General features: G+C 44.9%; 1 protein-coding gene across 8 annotated transcripts in view; it reads left to right on the forward strand.

The window, feature by feature from the left end:
* LOC138565957 (uncharacterized) overlaps window positions 1-26,131 on the forward strand; it is a 1,066,445-nt gene that overhangs the window by 41,961 nt on the left and 998,353 nt on the right. For all 8 annotated transcript variants that reach the window (XR_011301733.1, XR_011301735.1, XR_011301734.1 and 5 more), the window contains exon 2: window positions 5,538-5,581. Coding sequence is in view for 4 of the 8 variants with exons in the window: in XM_069643053.1 (XP_069499154.1) it covers window positions 5,559-5,581 (23 nt within the window). In the remaining 4 variants the exon portion in view is untranslated. The remainder of the gene's footprint in view (window positions 1-5,537; window positions 5,582-26,131) is intronic.

Consider the following 26,131-nt stretch of genomic DNA (forward strand, 5'->3'; position numbering starts at 1 on the left):
TCACATGAAAGACACTAGATTGTGAACATACTGATATTTAGTCACCTGGATGGGTTCAATATTTAGGAGAAATGCATTCACCCTGTGGGACACACCATAACCCTCTTCCCATGGAATTCTTATCATGAACCTTTGAAGATATCAACTGTATTTGTTTTAAACTGAACACAGGACAAACTCATGCAATCCAGCAATACGAAATGCAAAAGGGTTGCTAATATCTATTTAAACCCCTGGAATATGCTCCATTGGTATTCTTATCTTCACACCAAAGTAATACCCAACAGGGGACTATTAAACTCACTTGAGAAATATCTGAATTTCAAAACACAGACAGAACGGTCAAGAAAATAATAGACTCCACGGCACTTTTGGGACCACTTGATACACGCGGGTAAACATATGATGTCATCATGTGAATACGTGATGACGCATATAAACAAAAGCCGGCCATCTTGTATTTTTTTCAGGATCCGGCTCTGAAAAAATCGGCGCGGGAAACACGAGCGCAAAAGTAAGTCAGAAACCTAAAAACTATGCTACTTAACACCTAATGCAAAGACCATAGTATATAATTTTCTATGTTAATACCTATATTTTAAAGAGATAACAGGTCATTTTAAACCGTTCTCTATAGATCGGAGTGTACATGATGTGTTACGCTCACCTGGTGTCCACGGGGGCGTCGGTCTGAACTGGGCTGTTGTTAACTCTTCCAGCGACACACGGGGCGCCGAAATGATGGACTGGACCGGACCACCCAGCTTAGCTTGTTTTGCCCGTATGAATATTCTTCTGTAATGGAGAAAAGGGAATTTGCCACCTGCGGGGACTGGGCGCCAACCCCACCTTCCCCCACTCCTGCGATCTCTTCCCACAAATTACTTCCGAACTCTTGCTATGTTCTCACCTGATAGTTTGGAAAGATGAGCTCTCCATCCTGCCTCGAGCGCAGGGGCGCGTAGATGACCAGTTGCTTCACTGGTGTGGGATGTTGGAGAGTTGCAAAACGGTATTGACTCCGTAAGGAAATAGTTTGAAAAAGAGTTCAAAAACGTCTGGCCTTCACTCTGTCCAAATTCCCTAGGTTGCCTTAATAGTTCTTGAGAAGAGTTCCAAGTGGCAACCAGTAAGATGCAGATAAGTGTTTATGGATTCTGTTCAGTTCGATAATGAGGACCTGGTCTAACCTGTGACCCTTTCCTTTTGCAGGCGCTGAATCGGTGGAAGTTCCGGTGATTGCGGCCTCAGGCAGTAACCAGGTAAGTCTGTAGCGGAATTCGGTTTCCCCTACTTGCGCTTTTGTGTTGCTTTTGTTTCCCCTTTGGGGCCGGGGTACGGCGGAGAAGCTGTGGAGGCCGCGCCGACCCGAGATGAGGTAAGTACCCCCTGTGGTATCAGGTAAGTCCTGGGGATTGCCTTTATTGTCTGGGAATGCTCCCTTGCTCACCTTATTGTCTTTATTTCCACAGGTGTTGGAGAGCGGCCGCTGGATGCTGAAAAGCGCGATGGAATGCAGAGGATTGCTTCAGGTGAGTTCCCGCGCGGCGCTGCAGGATGCAAAGCGGCGCACGTCTGATGATTTCTTCCTTCTAGGTCAGACCCAAGAAGATTCAGGATTCAGGTAAGGATTTCAGATAAAAACTGCGGTTCTAACCTTCCCTCTGCTTTCTTTCAGGTTTTCAGGAGCTCCGGCATTCAGGCGGGCGTGGCTGAAGACTGGAAGCTGCTGCAGGCACGGTGAGCGTTACGCTGCAGGTGCAGAATAACGCGAAGCATGGGTTGCTGTCAGGGTGTGGTTTAAATAGCCTTGGAAGTAGTTCCAGGTAAGTATCCTTCCGCGGCCCCACCCGAGTAAAAAATAGTTCCTAGGGAAAAATAGTCCCTCCTAGGCCTCATTTGACTTCTGGTCACTGGCAGCATGGTCTGCCTCAGGTAAGTTAGCAGCATGGTCTGCTTCAGGTAAGTCCTTGACCATGAGCCTGGCGCCCATGGCGCCAGGACTGATTCTGAACTTATGAGCCTGGCGCCATAGGCGCCAGGTCGGCACCCAAATTGCCCCTAATTGGGGTTCATGGGCTTGCATTAAATGGCATGATGCCTGCTTCCGGGGTAGCTGTGCCAAACCTGGTTTCCCGGGGGCAGGCATCGTGACATGATGAAGGTACAATCCCATGAGAAACTACGAATACTAAGAATACCATAAAGTCCCACAAAAACCTGCCATCTTGTATTTTTCATGATTCGGCTCCGAAGAAAGCAGCACAGGAAATACGAGCACAGACAGAAGTAAGTCAGAAATCTTAAAACTACGCTACTTAACATCTAATGCAAAACCTTAGGATATCATTTTCTATGATAATACCTATATCTTAAAGATCCAACAGGTAATTTTAAACCGTTTTCTACGGATCGGAGTGTACATGATGACGGTACAATCCCATGAGAAACTCTGAATACTAAGAATACCAGAAAGTCCTGCATCTGCGGAGGGTGATAGTGAGGGATATACACTGAATGTACAGGATCACAGATGACTCAAGAATCACTGATGTACTCAGGACATTGAGCTACAGGTAGATCTTTTTTTTTATTTCAACACTAAGTGGTATTTATTGAAGTATACCCCGTTCACAGTATAGAAACATGCACTTTTTTCCTTATTTCTCCAGTTGACACAGCTTCTTCACCAATAGACACCAGTGGAATTGCCACCACAATGAAAGAGTAGAGAATTAGCAGAACATATTATCCTGTTCTACCACAGTAACAAGAAAAATACCATCCAAGTGATTATACTATTGAGTATGACAGTATGGAATTATATTTTAAAAATATGAACTTAGATCACATAGCTGATCATTACTTTCTTCAATAACTTTTATAGATACACATCGGTATGAAGATTAATACTGATCTAATGGACTAAAAATGCTCCTGATGAAGGGAATAAAGTTCCGAAACATGTAGATCTATCCTTGGAAACAGAATGTAACGAGGAATTTAACATAACCTGGGTGTGCGAGGGACGCGAGAGTTTCACGATTTGGTGGACATCTGTTGTGATTACATAGTTAAAACCACCCAGTGCCAGGGATGGCCATTCTCCCTTGCACCCCCCTACTCTAGACTGAGCATTAGCAAATTTAAAGTAACACTAGGAGTGCTACGGTCAACGTGTCAACACAGTTGGACCGTGTGGTATGACAACTGTGTCTAGACCAGGAAGTTTCCTAAACATTGGTATTGCCAATATCAAGAGTCGTACCACAGACGAGGCATGTGGTTGCTGGTTGTGTGACCTGTAGTGGGTGGATCATGTGTTCTGACAACTGCGCCTAGACCAGAAACCACTAAATATTAGAAAAGCAACAAATAAGTGTGTGTCCTTGGTGAAGCTAACCAAAGGACGGGTCAAGTAGACTGTATATTCTTTTGTAAACTTGTGAAGAGGAAACAAGTCAACTGTTTAGTATAAATCTTGGGGAAGGGAACCCTGGGTACCAAAGAACTGGAGTGTGTTTATCTTGGGGAAGGGAGTCCCAAGATCACATTGTTATATGAACCTGGTTACATTTGAACTTGGGGAAGGGAAACCCTATACCTTCTTTTGATGCAAACTATTATACCTGCGAAAATACAGAAGGTAACCTTACAATGTGCTCAAACCTCCATGAAACTAAGTTACATTAGAACTATGTTGACCTTGAACACTTATATTTAGTTGAACACATTTCCCCACTAGATTTTGTTGTAGTTGTGAGGACAAGCATAGGTTTTGACAAAGGCAGCCTTTTGATTTGGACTTGTGGACACAGACTTGCTTTAGATTTCTTTAGGCAGGGCAAAATACCACCATATCATAATGTTAGTTAGGCATTACACCATCCAGATTATTAATAAAGTTTTCTTTAGAAATATATCTCTGTTGTCTGTGTCATTCTTTTGATATCATGCCTTCCTCACAGTTTTGATCCGACACTCTGCTTAGAACGTCTTTTTCTTTCCTGTAGTTGCCCTACCATTGTATCACAACTCCTGCAAACACTTGACAGCATACATACAGGAGACTTTGTCAGTGCCAGTATCCCTTCTAAACATGTACATAATCCTCAAAGCAGCTTTCACATCGCCCGTTTGTTGCCTTAATTCTCAAATGGTATAATAAATAGACTTGGTTTTAAATTCAGTCTCACATTAATTTGGCGACAACCCAATTCCACCAACCTTAAAATCAACAGAGAGGTTGCAAACAGTTTCCAGATTAGCATGAGGTGCATTCGTTTAAATCTTTGATGAAAACATCAACATGAGCATTTCTGTAAATTGAGCCAAACACAGTGTCATTGGTAGCATTGTGGACTCCTGTTCCGTATTTCACTGTTGCCTCAAATTAAATTTAGTTTGTAGTTAAATTATTGATGTGTAACATTGAAATAAGGCTACTGCAAATTGAAGTGTTCGCAAATTGTAGACAATGCTTCAGATTTCACTTCCAATAAAATAATGTTTCTTTATTACCACACCCCACTGCATTCTTGTTAGTATATTTCCCTCCAATTAATGAAATGGGGACAAGGTTGTCGTCTCCAAAGGGAATGTAATGTTATCCAGTAATGTTTTAGAAACAAAGCTTCACTTTATTCATTTATCAGTTGAATTTGTTGTGTATGTTTTGGACCTAACACTAACACTGCTTACATTTTCTAAGGATGTGTATTTATCTGTAATTCTGATGTTTAACCTTTAATGTTATAGGCTAGCACTTGAGAGAATTTGACACATTAAAAGCAGGTGATAGATTACCAGTAAAACCAAAAAGAATTTGAGGTAAACCATGGCACACATCGGATAAAGTACCTAGCCCATGTGAATGCCACTCTTCTTAAGCCTCTTATTCTGCCCAATAATGGCCTCTTATTCTTATCTATGGCTCCGTGCTTGCTAAGATAATGAATTGCACATTTTCCACGCTCTTCTGAGCCTGTTCAAAAATGTATTTAAGGTGCAACCCTTAGTTGCTCTAACTCATTGGTACCTGTTTGGAAAGTCTGAATTTAGAAGCAGAAAAAAGGGACTGTATATCCTGATTTAGCCACCTTAAACAATCAGCATCCCACCTGACTGAATGTTCCAAATCCATCCGGTGGTCTCTTTATTCTGAAGTGACTGTTCCAGACGCAAAATCTGGGTGTGTCTTTCCTAGCTTTTCCTAATGCTGTGACCACTCTTTACAAATTCCTGGGTATTGATGAAAGAACTTCTTTTTGAAGTTTATGTTTTTTTTCTCCAACTCCATCAAGCCAAGCCCAGGTCTTTAGTAAGGCAGAGCACATAATGCAGGTTTGGGACAATCTCTCTCAAAGTAAATTAGCCAAGTTATTTGCCCAACACATGTCTTGTAACAGCAAATGGGTCATCAGCCTGCTAGTTATTGATGTATACACATTATCCAGTAACTGGCTAAAGGAAGGTAAGTCTCAGGATTTGTGTACACTTTTTCATTTCTATCTAACTGGTGTTTTTCATTCTTTTAGGGTTCTGGGGATTTAAAGACAATGGAAGATGAAGAGTCAAAACAGTAAGTGAAAAGTGATTTTGTACTGAACCCTTTCATATGCTTATTTTCTACAGTGACTGCTATACTCCTTTATTTACTTTATAGAATCAAATACTTTCAACCAAAAATGTGTCTCCTGTCTAGACTGGCTTAAAGGCTAAGCAGTGTGATTTTTTCAAATAGAAGACACATTAAACATAGACACCTTGTCTCCCAATGTACATTGTCTATGGAAGGCAGAAGGAACCTTCTGAGTTTGGTGCCGAAGATCCAGTTCATCTCCCAGTAGATCATGATGCTGAACATCACCTGAGAGTCACTTGTTGAGCTCATGCCACAGTGAAATTATCTGTCTTTAATCAATCCCGGTTGACCTTGAATCTCATCCTCATAGAGTGAGAGGGTTCCTTTTATTGCATGTGTGAATAGTTCTTCTGTCTTTCTCCTAGTTATGTGAGATCAGGACATACATTCAAAACTTAGGTAAAAATCTGCAGCAGTTAGCAAGACAGATGTTTTTCCTTACTGCTGTAGAGCTACAGAAAGTGAAACTGGAAGAGTATCACTGTCCTACAGAATTGGCCCCAAGATTAAACTTGTCTGTTTGTATAGGATTGTACTCAGTGAGAAGCATACATTAGACAGTAGGATACATTTACATGGTTACATTTAAACAGTACACTTCTTAGAGAAACACCCCTTGACCGTGGGTACTTGGTCAATAGCACCACATATCATGCTTGCAAAACTCAATTTTACCCTAGCATGTGACAGACTTGCCGCCAGTGGTGGGGAACTCGAGCCTCAGCTTCACATATGAGGTATCACTTGGCGTAGGTATGTTCTGAGCAGGTGTTTGAATCCAGGCGCACAGACTTCTGGTCTTGTACAATTTTTGCCAAGCTACAGCGGCTTCTCACAGCTCCTCAGTCATGTCATATGAGTAATCACGGCTGCAATGCTGCCCTGTTCGGACCAGGCTGCGGTCTGTGCTCAAAGAAAAAACATAAAATGTTTACTTCATAGAGAAATGTGAAATGTTATCTTGTTATTTATTTATTTATTTAACATTTATAAAGCGCTCACACAGCCCGCAGGCATCGAGGCGCTGTTACAGGAATTGTTTGTTTTTCTTAGTTGCGTAATTGTGTTTTTTCTTTGTCTTAGTTACGTATTTATAATGCGCTTAAACACCCAGAGGATTCTAAGCACGGACCCGGGGATCGAACCTGTTGTTGCTTCGTGTCGTCTTGCTTCCAAGACGCGCACGCTGCCGCTGAGCTATCCTCCCATGTGCATGCTTCATGTTGAAATACATACACACGTTCACACAAATACATACACACACACTCATAAACCCAATTTCAAGATGGTATATTAAAATGAAAGTATCTGCTGTGCAGAGATTCTAACCAATGGACAAAAGCTCGACCACACATGGCCACCAAGACCAGCTCTCCTAAAATGCCACTCCTCATTTAAATATGTGTTTCTAGGACACAATGCTCTCTACACTAATCATCCATAATGGACAAACTAATGACCATATTTGTCAGTGATCATGATAAGCCTCCTCAACTGTATCCCTGACCATACCCACACAAACGAAAGCAGAGCACCATGTGTGAGTGCCATGCCTCCAGACTTGCTCCACATTTCCAGAACTACCACCACGAAACAATCTATTAAAGTGTAGACATATTCCTAATGCTGGTTAAAACTTCATTGAAGCCATTCTTCCTGCACCAGTTCCTCAGATGTAAAACACCAATACCATGAAGGACTTTACAACCATGGATAAAAAAGATGATTCGGGTTAACACCTTGAATTGTCAAATTAATTTCTAATGAACAGAGAATACCTTTCTACACCATTTCAATAAAACCTGCGCAACATCACTCGTGTAGTACAGCAGGGAGCCAGACTCCCCCACCTCCCCTCCAACTGTTACATGGAGCAGCTCATGAGACTCTTCAGGGAGCACGACCTTACATACTACCACCATGCTAATACACGCAAACAATCCTTAATTTCAAAACATACAACTTTGAAGCTCTGCCGATGTTACCAGATGTATCCCCAAATTGGACTCTTGGATAATAGAACAGAGTGAAACTGAACCTGAGCTAAACTAAAGTCTTGCTCTGCCTCACCAAAATAAGGAGACCTGCAATGCAATCTTCGGACAGACTAAAACGCGATGAAGAACTTAAATAACCCCACAGTCAGCCCCCTATTATTGGACCATTGGAAACCTCTAGACTGAGTAATAAATATGTTCTCGTAATCGTTGATTACACTATCCGATATATGGAGGCCTTCCCCATGCGGAAACCACACAACCCAGCACATTTTAAAACACCTACTGCCATTCTTTTCTAGGGTTGGTTTCCCCAAGATAATACTAACAGTTCAGGGATCCAATTTCATGAGCAAATTTATGGGTGAATTCAAGGAATTACTATACATTACAACCTTAAGAACTTCAGTTTATCACCACCAAATGGACTGATTGGTAGAGCGATTTAATAAGACCCTCAAAATGGTTCTGAGAAAGTTAGTAAAACAAGGATGGGAAGGACTGGGATCGTAAGATCCTGTGGGCCCTATTTGCAGTGAGAAAGACCCCTCAGGCATCCACTGGTTTCTCCCCTTTCGAGTTACTTTGTGGTGAGAACCAAGAGATGTCTTAGACATGCTCCGGGAGACCTGAGAAGAAAGAGAAGAGGCGCTAATCCCCCTCCGACAGCTACGAGAGCACATGAAACACACCCAGAGTCTAGGCCACACTCATATGGAGAAAGCTCAAGCCCAACAAAAATGTACCTATGTTAAGAAGATAAATCTAATGTCATGATTCCTGCCCCTCATGTCCCCAGCCCTCCATGATGTCAGGCTGGAGCCAGGGCACGATCACCTACATGGCCCTCAAGGGCCTCTCCATCTCTCCAAAGACCCACTTGGAGTCAGACTCAGCGCTTGTGGCACCAGACTCACTCACTCCCATAGGTTAACATTGGGGATTGGACTTGTAGTGCATTGATGGGGACAAGATGGATGCCCCACATATTTCGGTTCCCAGAACTGCATGTGCAGTCTAGTCTTTTGGGTGTGGTTCAACCCAGAGACAACTGGGATACCCAGAGACTATTTAAGCCATGCCCAGGCTGAGAAACATACTTTGTGTTTTCTGCACCTGCAGCGTGTCACTCACCGTGTTTGGATCGGTCTCCAGTAGGCCTGCATCTTTCTTCTGCGCTCAGCTCCTGCAAGAACAAGAACACAGTTAGGAACAGCCTAACCTTACGGTGCTCGGCTGATCATTCTTCGCTCCTTCTGTTCTGCGGGCATCTTCGGCGGTGCCATTCCCATCCGGGCATGCCGCTTCCTAAGGAAAAGGGAAAAGAACAGAAAAAAGGCATTAGTAAGCATTCAGCAAATCTTTGCTTATTTTTAAAGACTGTACGAGCTACCTGAATCCCAGCCGCTCTGGGGGAACTCTGTCTCCGGAACTTCTCGTCCATCTGGAAGAGGGAAAAGACACTCCAGGTTAGCGTGGAAACATCTAGAGGTGCTGCATACCGCGCTTACTCACCGCATTTCTTCTTCATAACCGGCATCCACGCTGAAAACGTCGCAGCACCTAAAAGACACAGAAAAAGAACTCAGTTCAATACAAATAGGAGAGGGTCGCATCGTGCATCACGCGTTCACTCACCTTCAGCGCTACTCATCTCAGCAGCACGTCGCCATCCCCGGACGCCGGTCATCATCTAAGGAAGGAAAGGAACGAAGTTAGAGAACTGTTCAAAAGACTCATTATACTTGCCTGTCGGACTCTTGCCAGTGAAGTAACTAGGCAGCAACGAGCCCGCATCAATCAACGCGCCCCTGCGCTGAAAGCAGGACAGAGCGCACACTTTCCAAGAAAACAAGGTGAGCTGTGGATCAAAGGGAAGGGTTCGAGATCGTAAGAGGTCAGAACAGGCTGAGTGACGTCCCCGTGGATACCATGTGAACATTACAGAAGACAAAGCCTCACATCAAAATCCACCAGGGCGTCATGGAAACGTCAGAAACCGACCAGTTAGCCCACATGTTGGGGCAGCTACGTTCCGAAGTACATGCAGCCAGGCAGGAGACCAACACCCTGAGGAGAGAGCTGATAGTAGCCAAAGAACGCACTGATGCTTTAAGCCGGCAACTTCTCCAGTCACAAGCAGGTCATGCACCATTGCCGGGAAGCATGCCCTCGATGCCAGCACCATCAGCCAATCCCGTTCAGATAAAACTTCCTGGGGCTGTTCCCTTGGCCCCGCCCGAACGATTTACGGGGGATCCTAAGACGTTTGCAACGTTCATGAACCAGTGCCGCCTGGACTTCCTTTGTAGACCAGGGGCCTTTCCGAATGACCAATCACGGGTCGCTTTTGTGCTATCCTACCTGATTGGTAGCACCGCAGACTGGTCTATACCCTTTGTGGCCGAAGACGATTCTTTGCTGCATGACTTAAGGGGCTTTCAGCAGGAGATGGAAAAGCTGTTTGCCCGTCGGCAGGCATTAGATAACGAACTTCTGTCCCTACGCCAAGGGAATCAAGACCTATTACCATACATAGCCACGTTCATTAGACTCGTAGTTGAAGCAGAATGGCCAGTGGAGAAGTGAACCACGTTATTTCATCAGGGGTTGCGGGGGGAGCTCAAGGATATTCTCGCACAAGTAGTGAACCCCCTGAAAGACTGCTCAGAATTCATTGACCTTGTTGTTCAACTGGATCATAGGTTGCAGGACCGAAGAGCAGATTGAACCAGACCGAACCCTCGCCATATGTATGTGCGTTCAAAGGACAATAGTGCCCGCTCAACGTAAGGTTTAGGAGAACCAATGCAAATCGGGGGGGTCACATCCCCCTTGACTAAAGCGGAAAGGGATAAAAGGAGTCAGCAGCAGTTATGTCTGTACTGTGGAAGGTCAGGTCATTTCCTTAAAGAGTGCCCTGTGAAGCCACCGAGGAGGACGGTAGGGGCCACGGACAAGGAAGATATCATCAAGGAATCGGAAAACTCCCCAGCCCGGCAAGTGTAGGGGTCCACTTGTCGAGCGAAGAAGGTGAACTACAGACCTCCCATTGTGGTCTTGATCAATCACCAACAACCATCTCGGATGCACGCAGTAAGAGCGTACATTGACAGTGGAGCCGTTGGGAATTACATCGACCAGAATCTTGCGGCAAAGATGGGGCTTCCGTTATGCCCTAAATCAACCACCGACACTGTTACCACTGTCGACGGCACGGAAATAGCTTCTGGTCCAGTATCCCAATGCACTGCAGCTTTAACCCTTCTGTGCCAGGATGGACACCAAGAATCTATCATTTTTGACCTCATTAAGGCACCACAGTTCTGGTTGATTTTGGGAATGCCATGGTTGGTAGCTCCCAATCCTCGAATCGAACCGCAAGCAAAAGAATTGGCCTTTCCCGAGACTTGCACCCACACATGTTATCGCCAAGAAAAACAACCAATAGACACCAGAACCTCCACGCTTGCGACTGTGGCAATCGGCACCCTACCAAGTGAATACCAGGACTTTCAAGATGTTTTTCAGAAAGAACAGGCTAATACCTTGCCACCGCATAGACCATACGATTGCCAAATCGACCTGATACCCGGCGCACAAATCCCTTGTGGGCAAATTGACGCACTCATGGAACCAGAAAACCAGCACCTGAAGGCCTATCTTGACCAATACCTGGCCAACGGGTTCATCCGTCCCTCGAAGTCTCCAGCAGCCAGTCCTCTATTCTTCGTACCGAAAAAAGAGGGGGAGTTGAGAACGTGCATGGACTATCGCGTACTGAACCAGATTACTGTACAAAACCGCTACTCCCTGCCACTGATCCCTGAATTGCTTGATCAAGTCGAAGATGCCCAAATCTACACAAAACTAGACTTGAGGGGGGCATATCACCTTGTTCGCGTAAAACAGGGGGACGAATGGAAAACTGCTTTTTGCACCAAATACGACTTGTACGAATATCAAGTAATGCCCTTTGGTCTTTGCAACACGCCTGCAGCATTTCAATACTTCATGAACGATGTCCTACGGGAATTGATTGATGTCTTTGCTCTAGTGTACATCTACAATATTCTAGTATATTCCGCATCAAAGCAGGACCACTTTAAACACGTCCGATCCGTATTGGAGAAACTCCGTCAACACCAGTTCTACGCCAAGCTCGAAAAGTGCTTATTCCACGTCTCCGAGGTGGAATTCCTGGGCTTTATTCTCAGCCCGAATGGAATCCGAATGGATGTACACAAGGTAGATGCTATCCTGAACTGGCCATCCCCAAATTCATTCAAGGGGGTTCGAAGTATGCTGGGTTTTGCAAACTTCTACCGCCGGTTCATCCCAGGATTTTCGCAAATCGTGCATCCCATCACTCTATGCTAAGGAAAAGCAACCAAAAGTTCCAGTGGACAACAGAAGCCGAGGAAGCTTTCCAGGAACTCAAAGCAAGATTCACATCTGCCCCAATCTTACGCCACCCTCGCCCTGATCTCCCATACCTGGTGGAAATGGATGCCTCAAGCATGTCTATGGGAGCCGCCCTCTCACAAAAGGACCCCGAAACGGGCCAGTTACAGCCTGTTGCCTTCTGGTTGCGTAAATTCACACCCCCTGAACTCAATTACGCTATCACAGACAAAGAACTCCTGGCCATTAAGTCAGCCTTGAAGGCATCGCGGCACTACCTCTTGGCTGCCAGACACACAATCACCGTAATAACTGACCACCGGAACCTCCAGTACCTAAAAACGGCAAAGGCCCAATCCTCACGACAACTACGTTGGCCTCTTTTTTTGCTGAATATGACTACGTGATTACATTTTGACCAGGGGTGAAAAAACGGGAAGGCCGATGCCCTTTCCCGTATGGGGGTGGAAGAGCAAGGGTATCAGACCCGTGAACCAATAGCAATCATCCCGAGTTACAAGCTCCTAGGAATCACAGCAACCATAACTCAGAAAGAATTACATGAAGAAATCCAAAACCTGATGAGGAGTCCGGAGCAATTACAAGCATGGAGTGCATGCACAAGGAGAACATTACATGATAAAAGATCAGTTGCCCTACTTCAGGAATAGTTTATTCTTACCAAACCAAGAACTACGAGAACAAGTCATGTATGGTAATCATGATTCCTTGATCGAGGGCCACCCCAGAATCGCTAAAACCCTAGCCAAGGTAAAACAAAATTATTGGTGGCCCACGTGGCGTAAAATAATTATCCAATTCATCCTATCTTGTGGAGTGTGTGCTCAAAACAAGTCATCCAAGCAGAAACCGGCTGGGCTATTACAACCACTGGAAATCCTACCAGCACCCTGGCACACGTTTTCCCTCGATTTTATTACTGATTTACCACCCAGGCAAGGGATTAACACTATTTTTGTGGTCATGGACCTATTTTCAAAAATGGCACATTTCATTCCTCTTAAGGGGCTCCCAAATGCTTCCACTCTGGCAAAGGTATTTCTTGAAGGCATCGTATGGCTCCATGGGTTTCCTTCAGTTTTGGTCTAAGACCGAGGTACTCAATTCGTATCTAACTTCTGGAGGAAATGCTCCTCTATGGCCCAGATCGACATCCGGCTATCCACCAGTCACCATCCCCAAACGGATGGTCAAACTGAGAGGACAAATCAGATGCTCGAGCAGTATCTGCGTTGCATGTTACACCAAGCTGAAGGAAGCTGGTTCGACCTATTATGGATAGCTGAATATGCTTATAATAATTCACTACACACCAGCACTGGGCAGACACCCTTTTATACCATGTATGGCAGGCACCCATGTACTTCTGAGTTGGACGTTCCTACAACCCTGGAAATGCCAGCAGTCAAAACCTTGCACACGACCATTTCTCAAACCTTTAAAAGGACAGCTGAACACCTACTTCCAGCTAAGAATCGCCAAAAGAAGTTTGCTGATCAACACTGAGCTAAGGCCCCCAACTACCAAGTGGTAGACAAAGTCTGGTTGGCGTCTAAACACGTGTCCATTAAAGGAACCCGAACTTTCCGTCCAAGATACCTGGGTCCATTCACTGTCACCTCCGTGATAAATCCTGTAGCGGTCAGATTAGCTTTGCCGTCAAACATGCAAATTCATCCTGTGTTCCACGTGTCTCTCCTTAAACCTGTTCAACTTGGGACCCAGATAGCAACGCCACCACAGCCAGTAGTAGTCGCCGGGGAGCCAGAATTTGAAGTCAAAGACATCCTGGATTCAAAGTATGTCAGATCCAAATTACACTACTTAGTAGACTGGAAGGGGTATGGTCCTCAAGACGGGTCATGGGAGCCTTGTGAGTACATCCATGCACCTCGCTTGCTTAGACAATTTCATCAAAACCATCCAAACAAACCAGGACCAGACAGAAGAGCCACCTTGAGAGGGGCCTGGGGGGGGGGTGCTATCATAATTCCTGCCCCTCATGTCCCCAGCCCTCCAAGATGTCAGGCTGGAGCCAGGCCACAATCACCTACATGGCCCTCAAGGGCCTCTCCATCCCTCCAAAGACCCACTTGAAGTCAGACTTGGCGCTTGTGGCACCAGACTCACTCACTCCCATAGGATAACATTGGGGATTGGACTTGTAGTGCATTGATGGGGACAAGATGGATGCCCCCACATATTTCGGTTCCCAGAACTGCGTGTGCAGTCTAGTCTTTTGGGTGTGGTTCAGCCCAGAGACACCTGGGATACCCAGAGACTATTTAAGCCACGCCCAGGCTGAGAAACTTGTTTTGTGATTTCTGCACCTGCAGCGTGACACTCACCGTGTTCGGATCGGTCTCCAGTAGGCCTGCATCTTTCTTCTGCGCTCAGCTCCTGCAAGAACAAGAACACCGCTAGGAACAGCCTTACCTTGCAGTGCTTCTGCCCATCATTCATCGCTCCTTCTGTTCTGCGGGCATCTTCGGCGGTGTCATTCCCATCCCGGCATGCCGCTTCCTAAGGAAAAGGTAAAAGAACAGAGAAAAGGCATTAGTAAGCATTCAGCAAATCTTTGCTTATTTTTAAAGACTGTACGAGCTTCAAACGCTTACCTGAATCCCAGCCGCTCTGGTGGGGGAACTCTGTCTCCGGAACTTCTCATCCATCTGCAAGAGGGAAAAGACACTCCAGGTTAGCGTGGAAACATCTAGAGGCGCCGCATACCGCGCTTACTCACCGCATTTCTTCTTCTCAACCGGCATCCACGCTGAAAACGTCGCGGCATCTAAAAGACACAGAAAAAGAACTCAGTTCAATACAAATACAAAAGAGTCGCATCGTGCATCACGCGTTCACTCACCTTCAGCGCTACTCATCTCAGCAGCACATCGCCATCCCCGGACGCCGGTCATCATCTAAGGAAGGAAAGGAACGAAGTTAGAGAACTGCTCAAAAGACTCATTATACTTACCTGTCGGACTCTTGCCAGTGAAGTAACTAGACAGCAACGAGCCTGCATCAATTAACGCGCCCCTGCAAAGCAGGACGGAGAGCACACTTTCCAAGAAAACAAGGTGAGCTGTGGATCAAAGGGAAGGGTTTGTGGTCGTAAGAGGTCAGAACAGGCTGAGTGACGTCCCCGTGGATACCAGGTGAGCCTTACATCTAAGGTAATTTTAAGTAGGACAGAAAGTGTTTGTCTTTTTACCTACCTCTGAAAATAATCTTGTTTCAAAGTGGCATGGGCCCTATGAGGTATTAGAGCCAACAGGAACCTGTACCTATAAAAATAACCCAAACTGATGGAAGGGAAAAGACCCACCTCTACCACATAAATCTCCTGAAAGAGTGGAAAGGAAATCATTCCGCTATTACCTCCTCTATATTGTCTTGTTTGGTAGCCAAGGAGATAGACAACTCCGAAATGATTCACCAAGAACTATCTAAACATAAGCAAAAGGATTTGAACAACCTTATTACTGCATACCCCAATGTATTTTGTGAGAAACCAGAGAGAGTACATGGTACTTTCCACTATATCACAACTCCAAAGGGGAAAGTGGTCCATTGGAAGCCATATAGACTCCCCAAAGTGCGAAAACAGGTAGTGATTGATGAGGTTAAAAAAATGTTAAAGGCAAACATCATTGAGCCCTCTTCAAGTCCATGGTCCTCCCCTATTGTGTTGGTGACTAAACCTGACCACTCTTGGAGGTTTGCATAGACTTTAGGCAGGTCAACACCATCTCGGCCTTCGATGCCTATCCTATGCCACGTTCAATGATTTAATTGATAAACTTGGAAATCAGGGACGTCATTTAGGGGTCGCCAGAGGTCGCAACTGCGACCTCTGAGGTCTCCTTTGCGACCTTTGTGGTATCACTTGCGACTTCTAAAAAAATAAAATAAAAATATATATAATGCAAGCTCCTGGGCTGTGGCTAGCACCATGTGGCTCTTTACTTCTGGAGTGGCTGGCTTTGTTGTTCAGGCCACTTAAATAAAAGAAGAAAAATAAGAACAGGAGTGCCAGAAGTCTAACACTTTCAGCACTGACCCTAAATAAGAAAGAATAGGAATACCAAATAATGTTCCTTTCTGGAATTCTATACAATAATTGCTAGACTCATTAAAGGTTTATTTCAGGCAAACTTCAGGGGTTGAGTCACTGATTTATTCTGCCTCAACTCAGCCTTTCATCCTTTTGAGGTCGATAAATGAGTACCAGCAGAGGCTGGGTGATATTGGGTGTATATTTTTTCTATATAAAGCGCTTAAGCGTAAGTGCTATATAATAAACATCATAATCATTTGGTCATGGACGTCTGCTTGCATTCACAGTAATTTGGTAATATGGGCCTATACACACTGATCTTAATGATACATATGACAATCCATTCTTGTATGAAATGTACATCACATTATAGTGACATCGTAACCATATTTTTTCGTAGTGTACAATGCTATGTGATGTTACTTCCTGTTTTGTCAATTGGTGAAAGGTCATGTTCCATCGCTTCCTGCGATATCACTTTGGGGTGGGGTCAAATGACATCACTTCCTGTGATGTCATCGGGGGGGTCAAGGGTCATGTGATGTCCCTTCTGCTACCCCAGGCATTTTATTGAAATGACGTCCCTGTTGGAAATGCCACATTCTTGTCAACCCTAGATTTAAGGATGGATGCATGGACCTGATAAGGAAAAGACAGCTTTCTCAATACCAATAGGACTATTCCAATTCAAAGTCCTCCCTTTTGTATTGCATGGGGCCCCACCAAATTTCCAACGACTCATGGACAGGATATTACAGCTTATTCCGATTTCTGTGGGGCCTATATTGACAACATAGGGCCTCATTTCGAGTCTGGTGGTAAGCCTGCCGGTGATACCGGCGGCCTTCGGCCAGACTCGAAAAAAATTACTGGCGCTTGATTTCCCGGTACCACCGGGGTATTCCAACCCCAGCAGCCGGGAAGTCAGGCGCTGGTAATTCTGTAAGTCCCCATTCCCATGTAGTCCCTTAGGACTCTATGTGAATTTGAACCATGGAAGCACCGGCACTGTTTATAACGGTGCCGGTGCTTCCGTGAAACTCTGCGGGCGGGTGCCTTTCCACCCGCCAGGGCTGAGTCGTAGTGTGCCGGTCCGGAAACAAAGGTGTTGGTAGGCTTACAGGCACCATTGTTTCCGGACCGTAACACTCATAATGAGGCCCATAGTCATTTATGGTAAAACTTGGGAAGACCATCTTTTCTATCTTTCTGGGATGAGAGCAAAGGGTACAGAAACCCAAGAGATGTCTGCGGGAGTTTGTTGCCTCTGAAGAGCTGTGAAAGATACAAGGAGAAGGCCAGATCCCAAACATGAACACTGGATTGTGTTTCAAGGGCACCAGTGACCCTCCCAGGTTTACGGCAGAGTTGGGGAGGTGAGGCCAGGCCTGTGGTATTAACTTTGACTCTTGAAACAAAACTGCAAAGTCCAAGAAAGGCATACACACAGCCGGTGAGTTGGCGAGTGACATGTAAGGGCGGTGTGTGTTAAGGAAAGATTGAAGCTGCAACAGTATATCTCACAATTGAAGGCTGCACGCCTGTGGATAAGACGCAAAGGAAGGCAGACCTTTGGTGAACTTTAAATTACTGATAAATGTGAAGCCAGTGATACTGAGTAGTGGAGTGGTCCGCCGAAAGGAAGTTGTTCACTCAAAAGTCTCTGCAAAAGGTGATATGTTTTGTTATAACTCAGCGACAAAGTGAATGAACCCTAAGATGCGTAATGGTCAAGATTAACACCAGCAAAATGGGAAGTGAAAAGGCGAATGTTGAACTTTTGTGCTTATGATACTGAAGTACCCAGACCAAGAGACACTGGGGCAAATAACACAAGAGTGTGAGCTGCAGGGAAAGTTGAAAGTGGTCTTGCGGAGTTCTATAGTCAAAGCCTCGCACATTCGAAAGTCTTTGACATCATGAAGGTCCAAGCCCATCAGAGGGAGACCGGAAGTGTGATAAGTTAGGGGAAGGGAGCCCCTAAAGAATATGAATTAAGCTTGGGGAAGGGAACCCCCCTGCAAGTTCTGGGATTGAAAGGTCCGAGCCCAATCGAGGTAGTCCTATGTGAACTTTTGCTTTGAGAGGTCTGAGTCCGATCCAGGGAGACCTGCATGAATTTTTGTTGAACTGGGAAAGAAATTTTGAAAGGTGGAATAAGTGACTTTAGCGTGGAAGGCTAAGCGAGCCTCGATCAACATTTTGAACTGCCTTTGTTTTGAGAACCTGAGCCAGAGTGTGTCATCATGTCTATGAGGGCCGCCTTTCTCTGTGCTGTCCAACGTGGGGAGGAGAGCTGGCTGAGCCACATTGATTCTATATATTCTAACACTGATTTTCCTTTGCATACATATTCCCCTTAACACACATTTTATATAAGAGATAGGGCAGGCATATAGGCCATTTGGATTTGACAGAGACTGACTAGGACTGTGTTTTCTTTATCATTTGATGGTTGAGACTACTCCCATCATAGTTATAGGGCAAAGTAGGAGTTTTTCCAAACCCCAAAAATTAAATAAAGGTTTTACAAATTGTACCTCTTGTGTCAGTGTCATACTTGTGATACCATGCCTCCCTTACAATTCCCGGAATAGATCTTGTACACTAATGTCAGGTAGCCCCTACTATCCATAATCTAGTTTATATTCACGTGAGGACCTAAAGGCTGAAGCCTTCTCTGTCTTTCTCCCTTCTGTACTTCCAAAGGGCTCCCTACTTTCGAAGTCTCCTCAAGATGAACTTCAGAATTATGTTACATTGTGCCAACATTAGCCATATTGTTCCTTTCTATCTCACACTAACTCATATTTGTTCCTCTTAAGTCTCCCTAATCTTGGTTCTTCCACACTCTCTTCTTTCTCCTTTCCCCTTCTCTGATTCTATGTCCTCTCTCCACACATCTCACCTCTCCTTCATTTCCTCTTCTCCTCTTCTCACCTGAGAAAGATAATGAGAACTGATTAGAAACGGCACTCATCCTTCCCCTATCTTCTTCTCATCTTCAGCCAACAAAGAAGACACTCTAACTGAGATTCCTCTGCTAAGTGCTCAGAGGTTATTTGAAATTCACTGAGTTACAGAGTGCTTGCAAAAGCTCTTTATAAAAATTAGTTCCAACACTGAAGCTTGACTCCTCTTTTTATTGCTGTCAGGCTGAGTTCAGACGAGAATGTCAGCGGAAGCTGCTGAACCCTGACAGTCCCCCTCGAGTGTAGCACACTGAGCCAATTAGATACAGCTGAGCATGGTACACTCCTGGGGCAAAGGGGCAGTGAATAAAATAAGAAAATACCAGATATCTTCGGTATTTGTCACAAATATGCAGGAAGGAAGAGAAGAGATAACATGCCTCTTAAAACAAGTGTACTCTTAAATGACCTTTTGTCCTTCCATGCCCCTATTATACTACAGTTCAATACCTGGCACTCCTCTACTGATTACCCAGAGGAGGTAATAACTTGTTAGAAGTCTTCACTCCTGGACAGCTGGTTCAGTGATTACTTAGTACACTCCTCCCAGACTTCATTTGAAAGTTAGAAACAAATGCTGAAAAGTTTGAGAAATTACAAGAAAACCTCCTGGTTTCCCTGCTGCAGTTAAGTACTAGTTTCTTCAGCAAGGAAAACTCCCTTCACTCTTCTTCTCTTTTCAATTACATGATTGCCCTGTTAAAGTACCTTGTAATCATTTTACCTGCTATTTCAGTCACCACAGTTTATGACTGTAGAACATTTACTAATTTGCTAAATCTAACAAATCTCTAACAGTTACTAGTGTTCTGCCTCTTCCAGGCTGCACTTGTCATCAACGTTTCACTGCTTCCTGCAAAGTTCAAAGAATCCTCTGTTTAGGGATCGTGCACGCGCACAATTGGTCTCTGTGTTAGTTTTACAGTCACAGTGCACGCGTGCTGTGAGTCTCGGGGTCCACTGAAGTCGCTGCTCTCACGAGCAAGGAAAACTCTCTGATGAAGGTTTGTTTTAACTGAACGTTCGGTGATGGGCGCACATTTAACAAACCACAAGCGCTCACTCTGCCTCATTGACAAAGTAGCTTCCGCCGTACCCCGTTTCCCAATGCCAACTGAACAGTGCCAGGAATGCAGGTGCGTGCTCACTGAAAAAAGAAAAGTAGCCGCTGGCGCTGACAGTAGAATCCATCTGAACGCGGCCTGAAATCTAACAGCTGCGGGAGCCGGCCTGCGTGCAAACGTATCCAAGCAATGGAACGTCGCACAGAGTGGATCGACTCTCTCCAGCTCAACGTTTATAGAGCAAGATGCTTGCGGTGTAGAATTAGTTAAGCTAAATCTTTGAATGAACAGTTTTTAACATCTACCCTGCCTCCAATCTACAAGATACTGAAGCCTTCCTCTGACCCTTCTAGAATCCAGAATTCTCCTTACCTGAGATTCCTGAGACAAATCTTTCATCACTACAGGAGGAGAAGGCGCAAACACCCTAGTTCCCTGATTTACTGGTTTCAGAAGACTAATATGAAAGGTTGGATGAACCTTCAAATTATCAGGCAGTTTCAGTCGAACTGCAACAGGGTTAATTATCCTTTCCATCTCAAAAGGACCCTCAAAACGTGGACTGAATTTATTTCTCCCGTGTATACTCTAGACTACATTTTTTCTTTCGGTCAGAAAACTTCTTATGCCTTTGCTTGTTCCCAGACAAAACCCTTTTAGCTCTCTCCAAATTATCTTTCATAACCCGCAGACACTTTTCCATAACAGGACTTCTGATTCCTTGGTCATCACAAAACTCAAAAAACAAGGATGAAAACCCTGCCCCAAATAAAAAGGAGACATGGAAGTTGCATCCTTACAACAATTGTTATAGGCAAATTCTGCTAACCAGATTAAATCCACCCAGCCTTCCCCTGATTGAAGGTAACATCTGAGATATTTTTCTAGTTCTTGATTTACCCTCTCCACCTGTCCATTAGTCTCGGGATGGTAACCTGAAGTCAAACTAACCTCCATTCCCACTTTTCTGCAGAAAGCTCTCCAAAACCTAGAAACAAATTGGGAGCCTCTATCAGAAATAACCTGACTAGGCAAGCCATGCAGCCTGACTACTCCTTGCAAGAAATTATGAGCCAGACATTCTGCAGTAACCTCTCCCTCTATTGGGATGAAATGCACCTCCTTTGAAAGAAAATCAACCCCCACGAGAATAGATGAACAGCCTTTATCCTGAGGAAGATCTGTAATAAAATCCAAGGAGATTGTGTGCCAGGGACGCAGCGCAACATGCAATGGTTCTAACAGACTAGACAGCTTCCCAACCAGGTTTTTCACTTTCGCACAGACTGCACAGGTCTTCACAAAAGTCAAGGTGTCCCGCCAAATTTTTTCCCACCAGAAGTCCCTTCTCACCAACATCTTCTGAAAAAATCAGGATGCCGAGACAAAACTGAATCATGACAATCCCGCAGGACTCCCTCTCGCAATTCCACTGTAGGCAAATAAATCTTGTCATCCAAGAAGGGTAACCTTTCCCTTGTACTTCGTGCCGGATCCTGACGAGCCCAATCTTCCAACTGCGATAAAGACATAGATCTACGAACCTCATCCAAAACATCTCCAACCTTCTGTGTTCCAGCAAGTATAAAACGTTCAGAAGCAATTAAAGGTACAGGCTCCTTGGCTGTCTTGGATTCAGTCCCAGGAAATTGCTGGGATAAAGCATCAGACTTCCCATTCAAATGTCACCACAAAGTCATAGTCAGCAAAACATAATGACCATCTGAGCTGCTGTGGAGTTAAAGTCTTCGCTGATTTCAGAAATAACAAGTTTCGATGGTCAGTCAGCACTGTCACACAGCTTTTAGGAAATGTCGCCACAGTTCAAACGCAGACTTGATTGCAAGTTCACAATCTGTGATCATATAATTATCCTCTGCCGGGGAAAACCTTTTGAAAAAAAAGCCACCGGATGTAGCTGTCCGGTAACTTCATGCCTTTGTGAAAGCACCGCCCCCATAGCTCAATTTGAAGCATATGCCTCTACATAAAAAAGTTAGAATTAGAATTGGACTAAAGATAAACCTTTTCTTTAACACCTGAAAAGTCTCATCTGCCTCAGCATTCCAAACAAAATTAACACCTTTTCTCAAAAGTCTAGTAATGGGAGTGATTAAACTGGAAAAACCTTCAATAAATCTCCTATAAAAATTGGCGAAGCCGAGGAAACTTCACCTCCTTACCCTTTGTAGGTGCTGGCCAATCACAAACTGCTTGCACCTTGTGAGGATTCATTTCCAACCCCTTAGGTGAAATAATGAATCCCAAAAATTCCACTGAGTCCGTATGGAATTGACTCTTCTATTATTTAGCAGACAGGTGATTTTCTCTAAGTTTTTGCTGCACCAATCGAACATGAGTTTGATGTTTAACCATATCCTGAGAAAAAATGTAAATATCGTCGATATACACAACAACAAATACATCCAAAATTCTCCAAGTACTTCGTCAATAAAACTGGAAAGCTGCCGGAGCATTGCAGAGACCAAACATCATCCCCATATAGCCCAAACGTGGTCTTAAAAGCCGTCTTCCACTCGTCGCCCTCCTGTACCCGTGCCAGATGGCCCAAACTTGCCTCTGGAAGGCCCAATGAGGCCTAATTTACTGGAACTCTAAAATACATGTCCTCTTAGCTGGGCGGTTGATGATAAAAAGGCAGTTTAGAATGCCCAATTGTCTTCCTTTTGTCTCTTCCAGCCAATCAGGGTGCCTGATGAGCACCTCCATCTTGGCTTGGGAGATTTTCCACACACTGCATAAGAATGTTAAGGCCAAACCAACCACATAGAAAGAACCTACTCACACACAGGACACACATTCCAAGACTAGAACATCAGAATCTGACAGTTGCTCCCTGAAGAGCAACTAACTTGACCCAAAAGATTACTTCAACAAAATGTATATAAGGATTTCACTCTAGGAATTGTTCATAGTACATTTGGCATTAGCAGTACTTATGAGACTGCTGCAGATGTCTTTTTCAATTTATTTTATTATACAGAAAGCTTGCTAAGGTCTCTGCACTTCCCGTGCAACAAATTATTTGTCAAAATGTCTCCAGACTTTCAAAGACAGTCACTGCGCTGCCCGCACCTGAATCAGTTAAAAACAATCACTGTGCAGCCCGCGCTACGATTTCAGCTTCCTTTCTCACTCTTTGGAAAGAATATACTCTGTGAGCGTCTTCAGCGTTCAAACAAATGCATGATCAATGCAAACCTGACATTGTCTGGTTGCCAGGGAACCTAACCCTGAGCTATGCTGTGCTGCAGGTCCTTTCCTCTAAACTTCTCTAGCAAAGGAGAATGAAAATCTCTGATGCTTGTTCTCAGGTTGCAACAAAAGTCTCTGAATACGAGACTAACTTACATTCAAAAAGTTATTTGAAAGAGCCAGTCCCCCTTATGCCTCATTCTAATCATTCCTTAATCTTAGTTTAGTATTTCCAAACCAATAATAAACAGTAACAAAGATAAGAAAAAAGTCCCACTTGTTTTGAGTCTTTGGTAGTCTTTGGAAGTATTATTGGTTCCTGAAAATCCACGTGATAAAACTGTCCACTTCATAGTCACATATCCCCATAAACAATGCAAATCCTTTGAAACCTTCTCTTTCTTTTGCTGATCCAAACTTGCACCCCAAACAGTAGATGCAAACGCAACTGAAAATTCTACGTCCCTCAGCTTCCAGCTGGCTTGTTATCCACAATTGTACCTAGTATGAAAAAACCACATCTCAATGAACTGAGTCAAGTGGGTGGGAAATCGTGTCATAACATCACATCACATCATTACGATAACAATATATCATAATACAGAATTACTTTCCTAGATAAACACGATTGCAAAGGTGGGATAATCACCTCTGTGTCTTAATTAGAATTATGACTTTCTGGAACTCCATTCACCAAGGTCCCACCCCAAGGGCGTACCCACAACATACAGTCATTGGGAAGGCTCCAGCCAGTCTGGCCTGGATTTCGCCACAATACGATATATGGAACTTCAACCCAACAGCCAGTCAGGGGAAGGGACAGAGTCAGGGCTTCCCAGGACTTTGGGAAAACAGGGTAACAGGAAATGGAAAGCAAGAGGCCACAGGGGCCATCTTGTCTCCCATCTGGAATCAACTGATTCCAATGGCAGGTTTTGAGTATCCCAAAATGGAGAATGCTCAGAGCACCTGTCAACTTCAGAATTGAGCTGCCACCAGCCCATCCCCTGCTCTGTGGGCCACACACAGGTGCCAAAACACATACACTTGGGTTACAGGGCTGTACCCCCACCCAGGGGTGCCATAAGGGTATCCCAAGGGTCTGTTCACCTCCACCAAAAAGAGGAAGAGCTGCACTGCCAGGAGTCCCACACAGACTCCTGTGTAGAAAACAACACAGAACACACATGATAAGGGAGTACCGGACAAGGACATGGAGGCCTTGACCCTTCAATGCATTTCCATCATCACACCAACTACACCAGTTCACCCATGCAGATGTATATGCTCTATGGGTCCCTGGTGCCCAAGATTTGTTGATGAGGAGTTTAGCTTCGCTCAGTAAGCCATGCCTAACCCAAGATCCCCTGAAATCACCCAGGTGCTCAGGTTGAGCTTGCCTGTCTGCACCACCGGGCGGCTGCCCCCTCTGGGGTCCCGCACAGTGAGCTTGTGCCTGGGAAGCTCTACTGGGTTGCTGCAAGATAACTTCAGTAAACTGGGAAACTAAGCTTGGCCCTTCTAATCCAGAGTGATCAGAATTGGAGAGGCCTTCTGCCTCCTCTCCTGAACTAATGTTCTCGCGATCATCGGTAAAGGGGGAAATGCATAACTCACGTCCTGCCCCCATGATTGGAGAAAGGCTTCTGTTGTCTCTGCTTCTGGGTCCGGCCTTTGACTGAAGAGCCAAGGTAGTTGGTTGTTCAACCTCAATGCAAACAGGTCGACCTGGCATGGACCCCATCGTGCCATCAGGCCTTGAAATACCTCCCTGTTGAGCTTCCAATCGCTGGCATCCATGAGGGATCTGGAGATCCAATCGGCTATCTCGTTCTGTCGTCCCGGCAGGTATTCTGCCGTCACTGATTCCCGTCTCTGTAGATAGAGGTGCCAGAACTCATTTGCCACCTCTGCCAAATTCGGTACATTCTTCCACCCAATCTGTTTTTATACCTGACTGCTGACAAATTGTCCATCTTGAGCAGCACACAACATTGTGCCCTCTTCTGAGTATAGCATCTCACCGCAAAGGACCCTGTCAATAGTTTTAGGCAATTCATGTGTAATGATGTTTCCTGAACCAACCACCTATCCCCGGTCGACAGGTCCCCACAACGGGCACCCCAGCCCCATCTTCTGGCGTCGAATTCTATAATCAGGTCTGGGGATGAGCCAGATATACTTCTACCGTTCCATGCACCCATGTGTTGGAGCTACCATACCAACTCCTCTCTCACCTCTCAGGTAATATATGACTCAGGAGGTTGGTGGGGGGGTTGACTGGCTTGGTGGCATGTAAAAATCTATGTGAAAACCTTGGACCGTATCCAAGAACCAAGCATTTTTGGATATGGTAAGCCAAAAGTCTACATTTTTTGCTAATCTCCCACCTACTGTGGGGTGGGGGGTTTACACTTATTGCGTGCTTGGTCTCACTCGCTCTCAACTGTGTTATTCTGTTGGCAGTCTCCTTGTTGCCATCCACAGCCCCTTCCTCTATCTCGGGAGGGAAAGAAGGGGTCCAGCTTTCGGTTCTCTTGTTCTATCCATTGTGTCCTATCCCCAAATGACCTGTTGTATTGGTACCTGCTGGCAGAGGGGCCACTGCCTCTTCCAGCCCCCCCAGAAATGTGTCTGCCGAACACCCTCTTCAGTGAGGCCTGTGCTTTGTCAAGCGTTGCATACAAGTTGGCAAATTTAGTTTTTTTCTTTATATGTGCGTCTCTGAACAATTTCCCCTTTGCAGCGGCTGC

Source organism: Ambystoma mexicanum, chromosome 2p, assembly GCF_040938575.1.
Source record: "Ambystoma mexicanum isolate Mex_15411 chromosome 2p, UKY_AmexF1_1, whole genome shotgun sequence".
Taxonomy (NCBI): Eukaryota; Metazoa; Chordata; class Amphibia; order Caudata; family Ambystomatidae; genus Ambystoma; species Ambystoma mexicanum.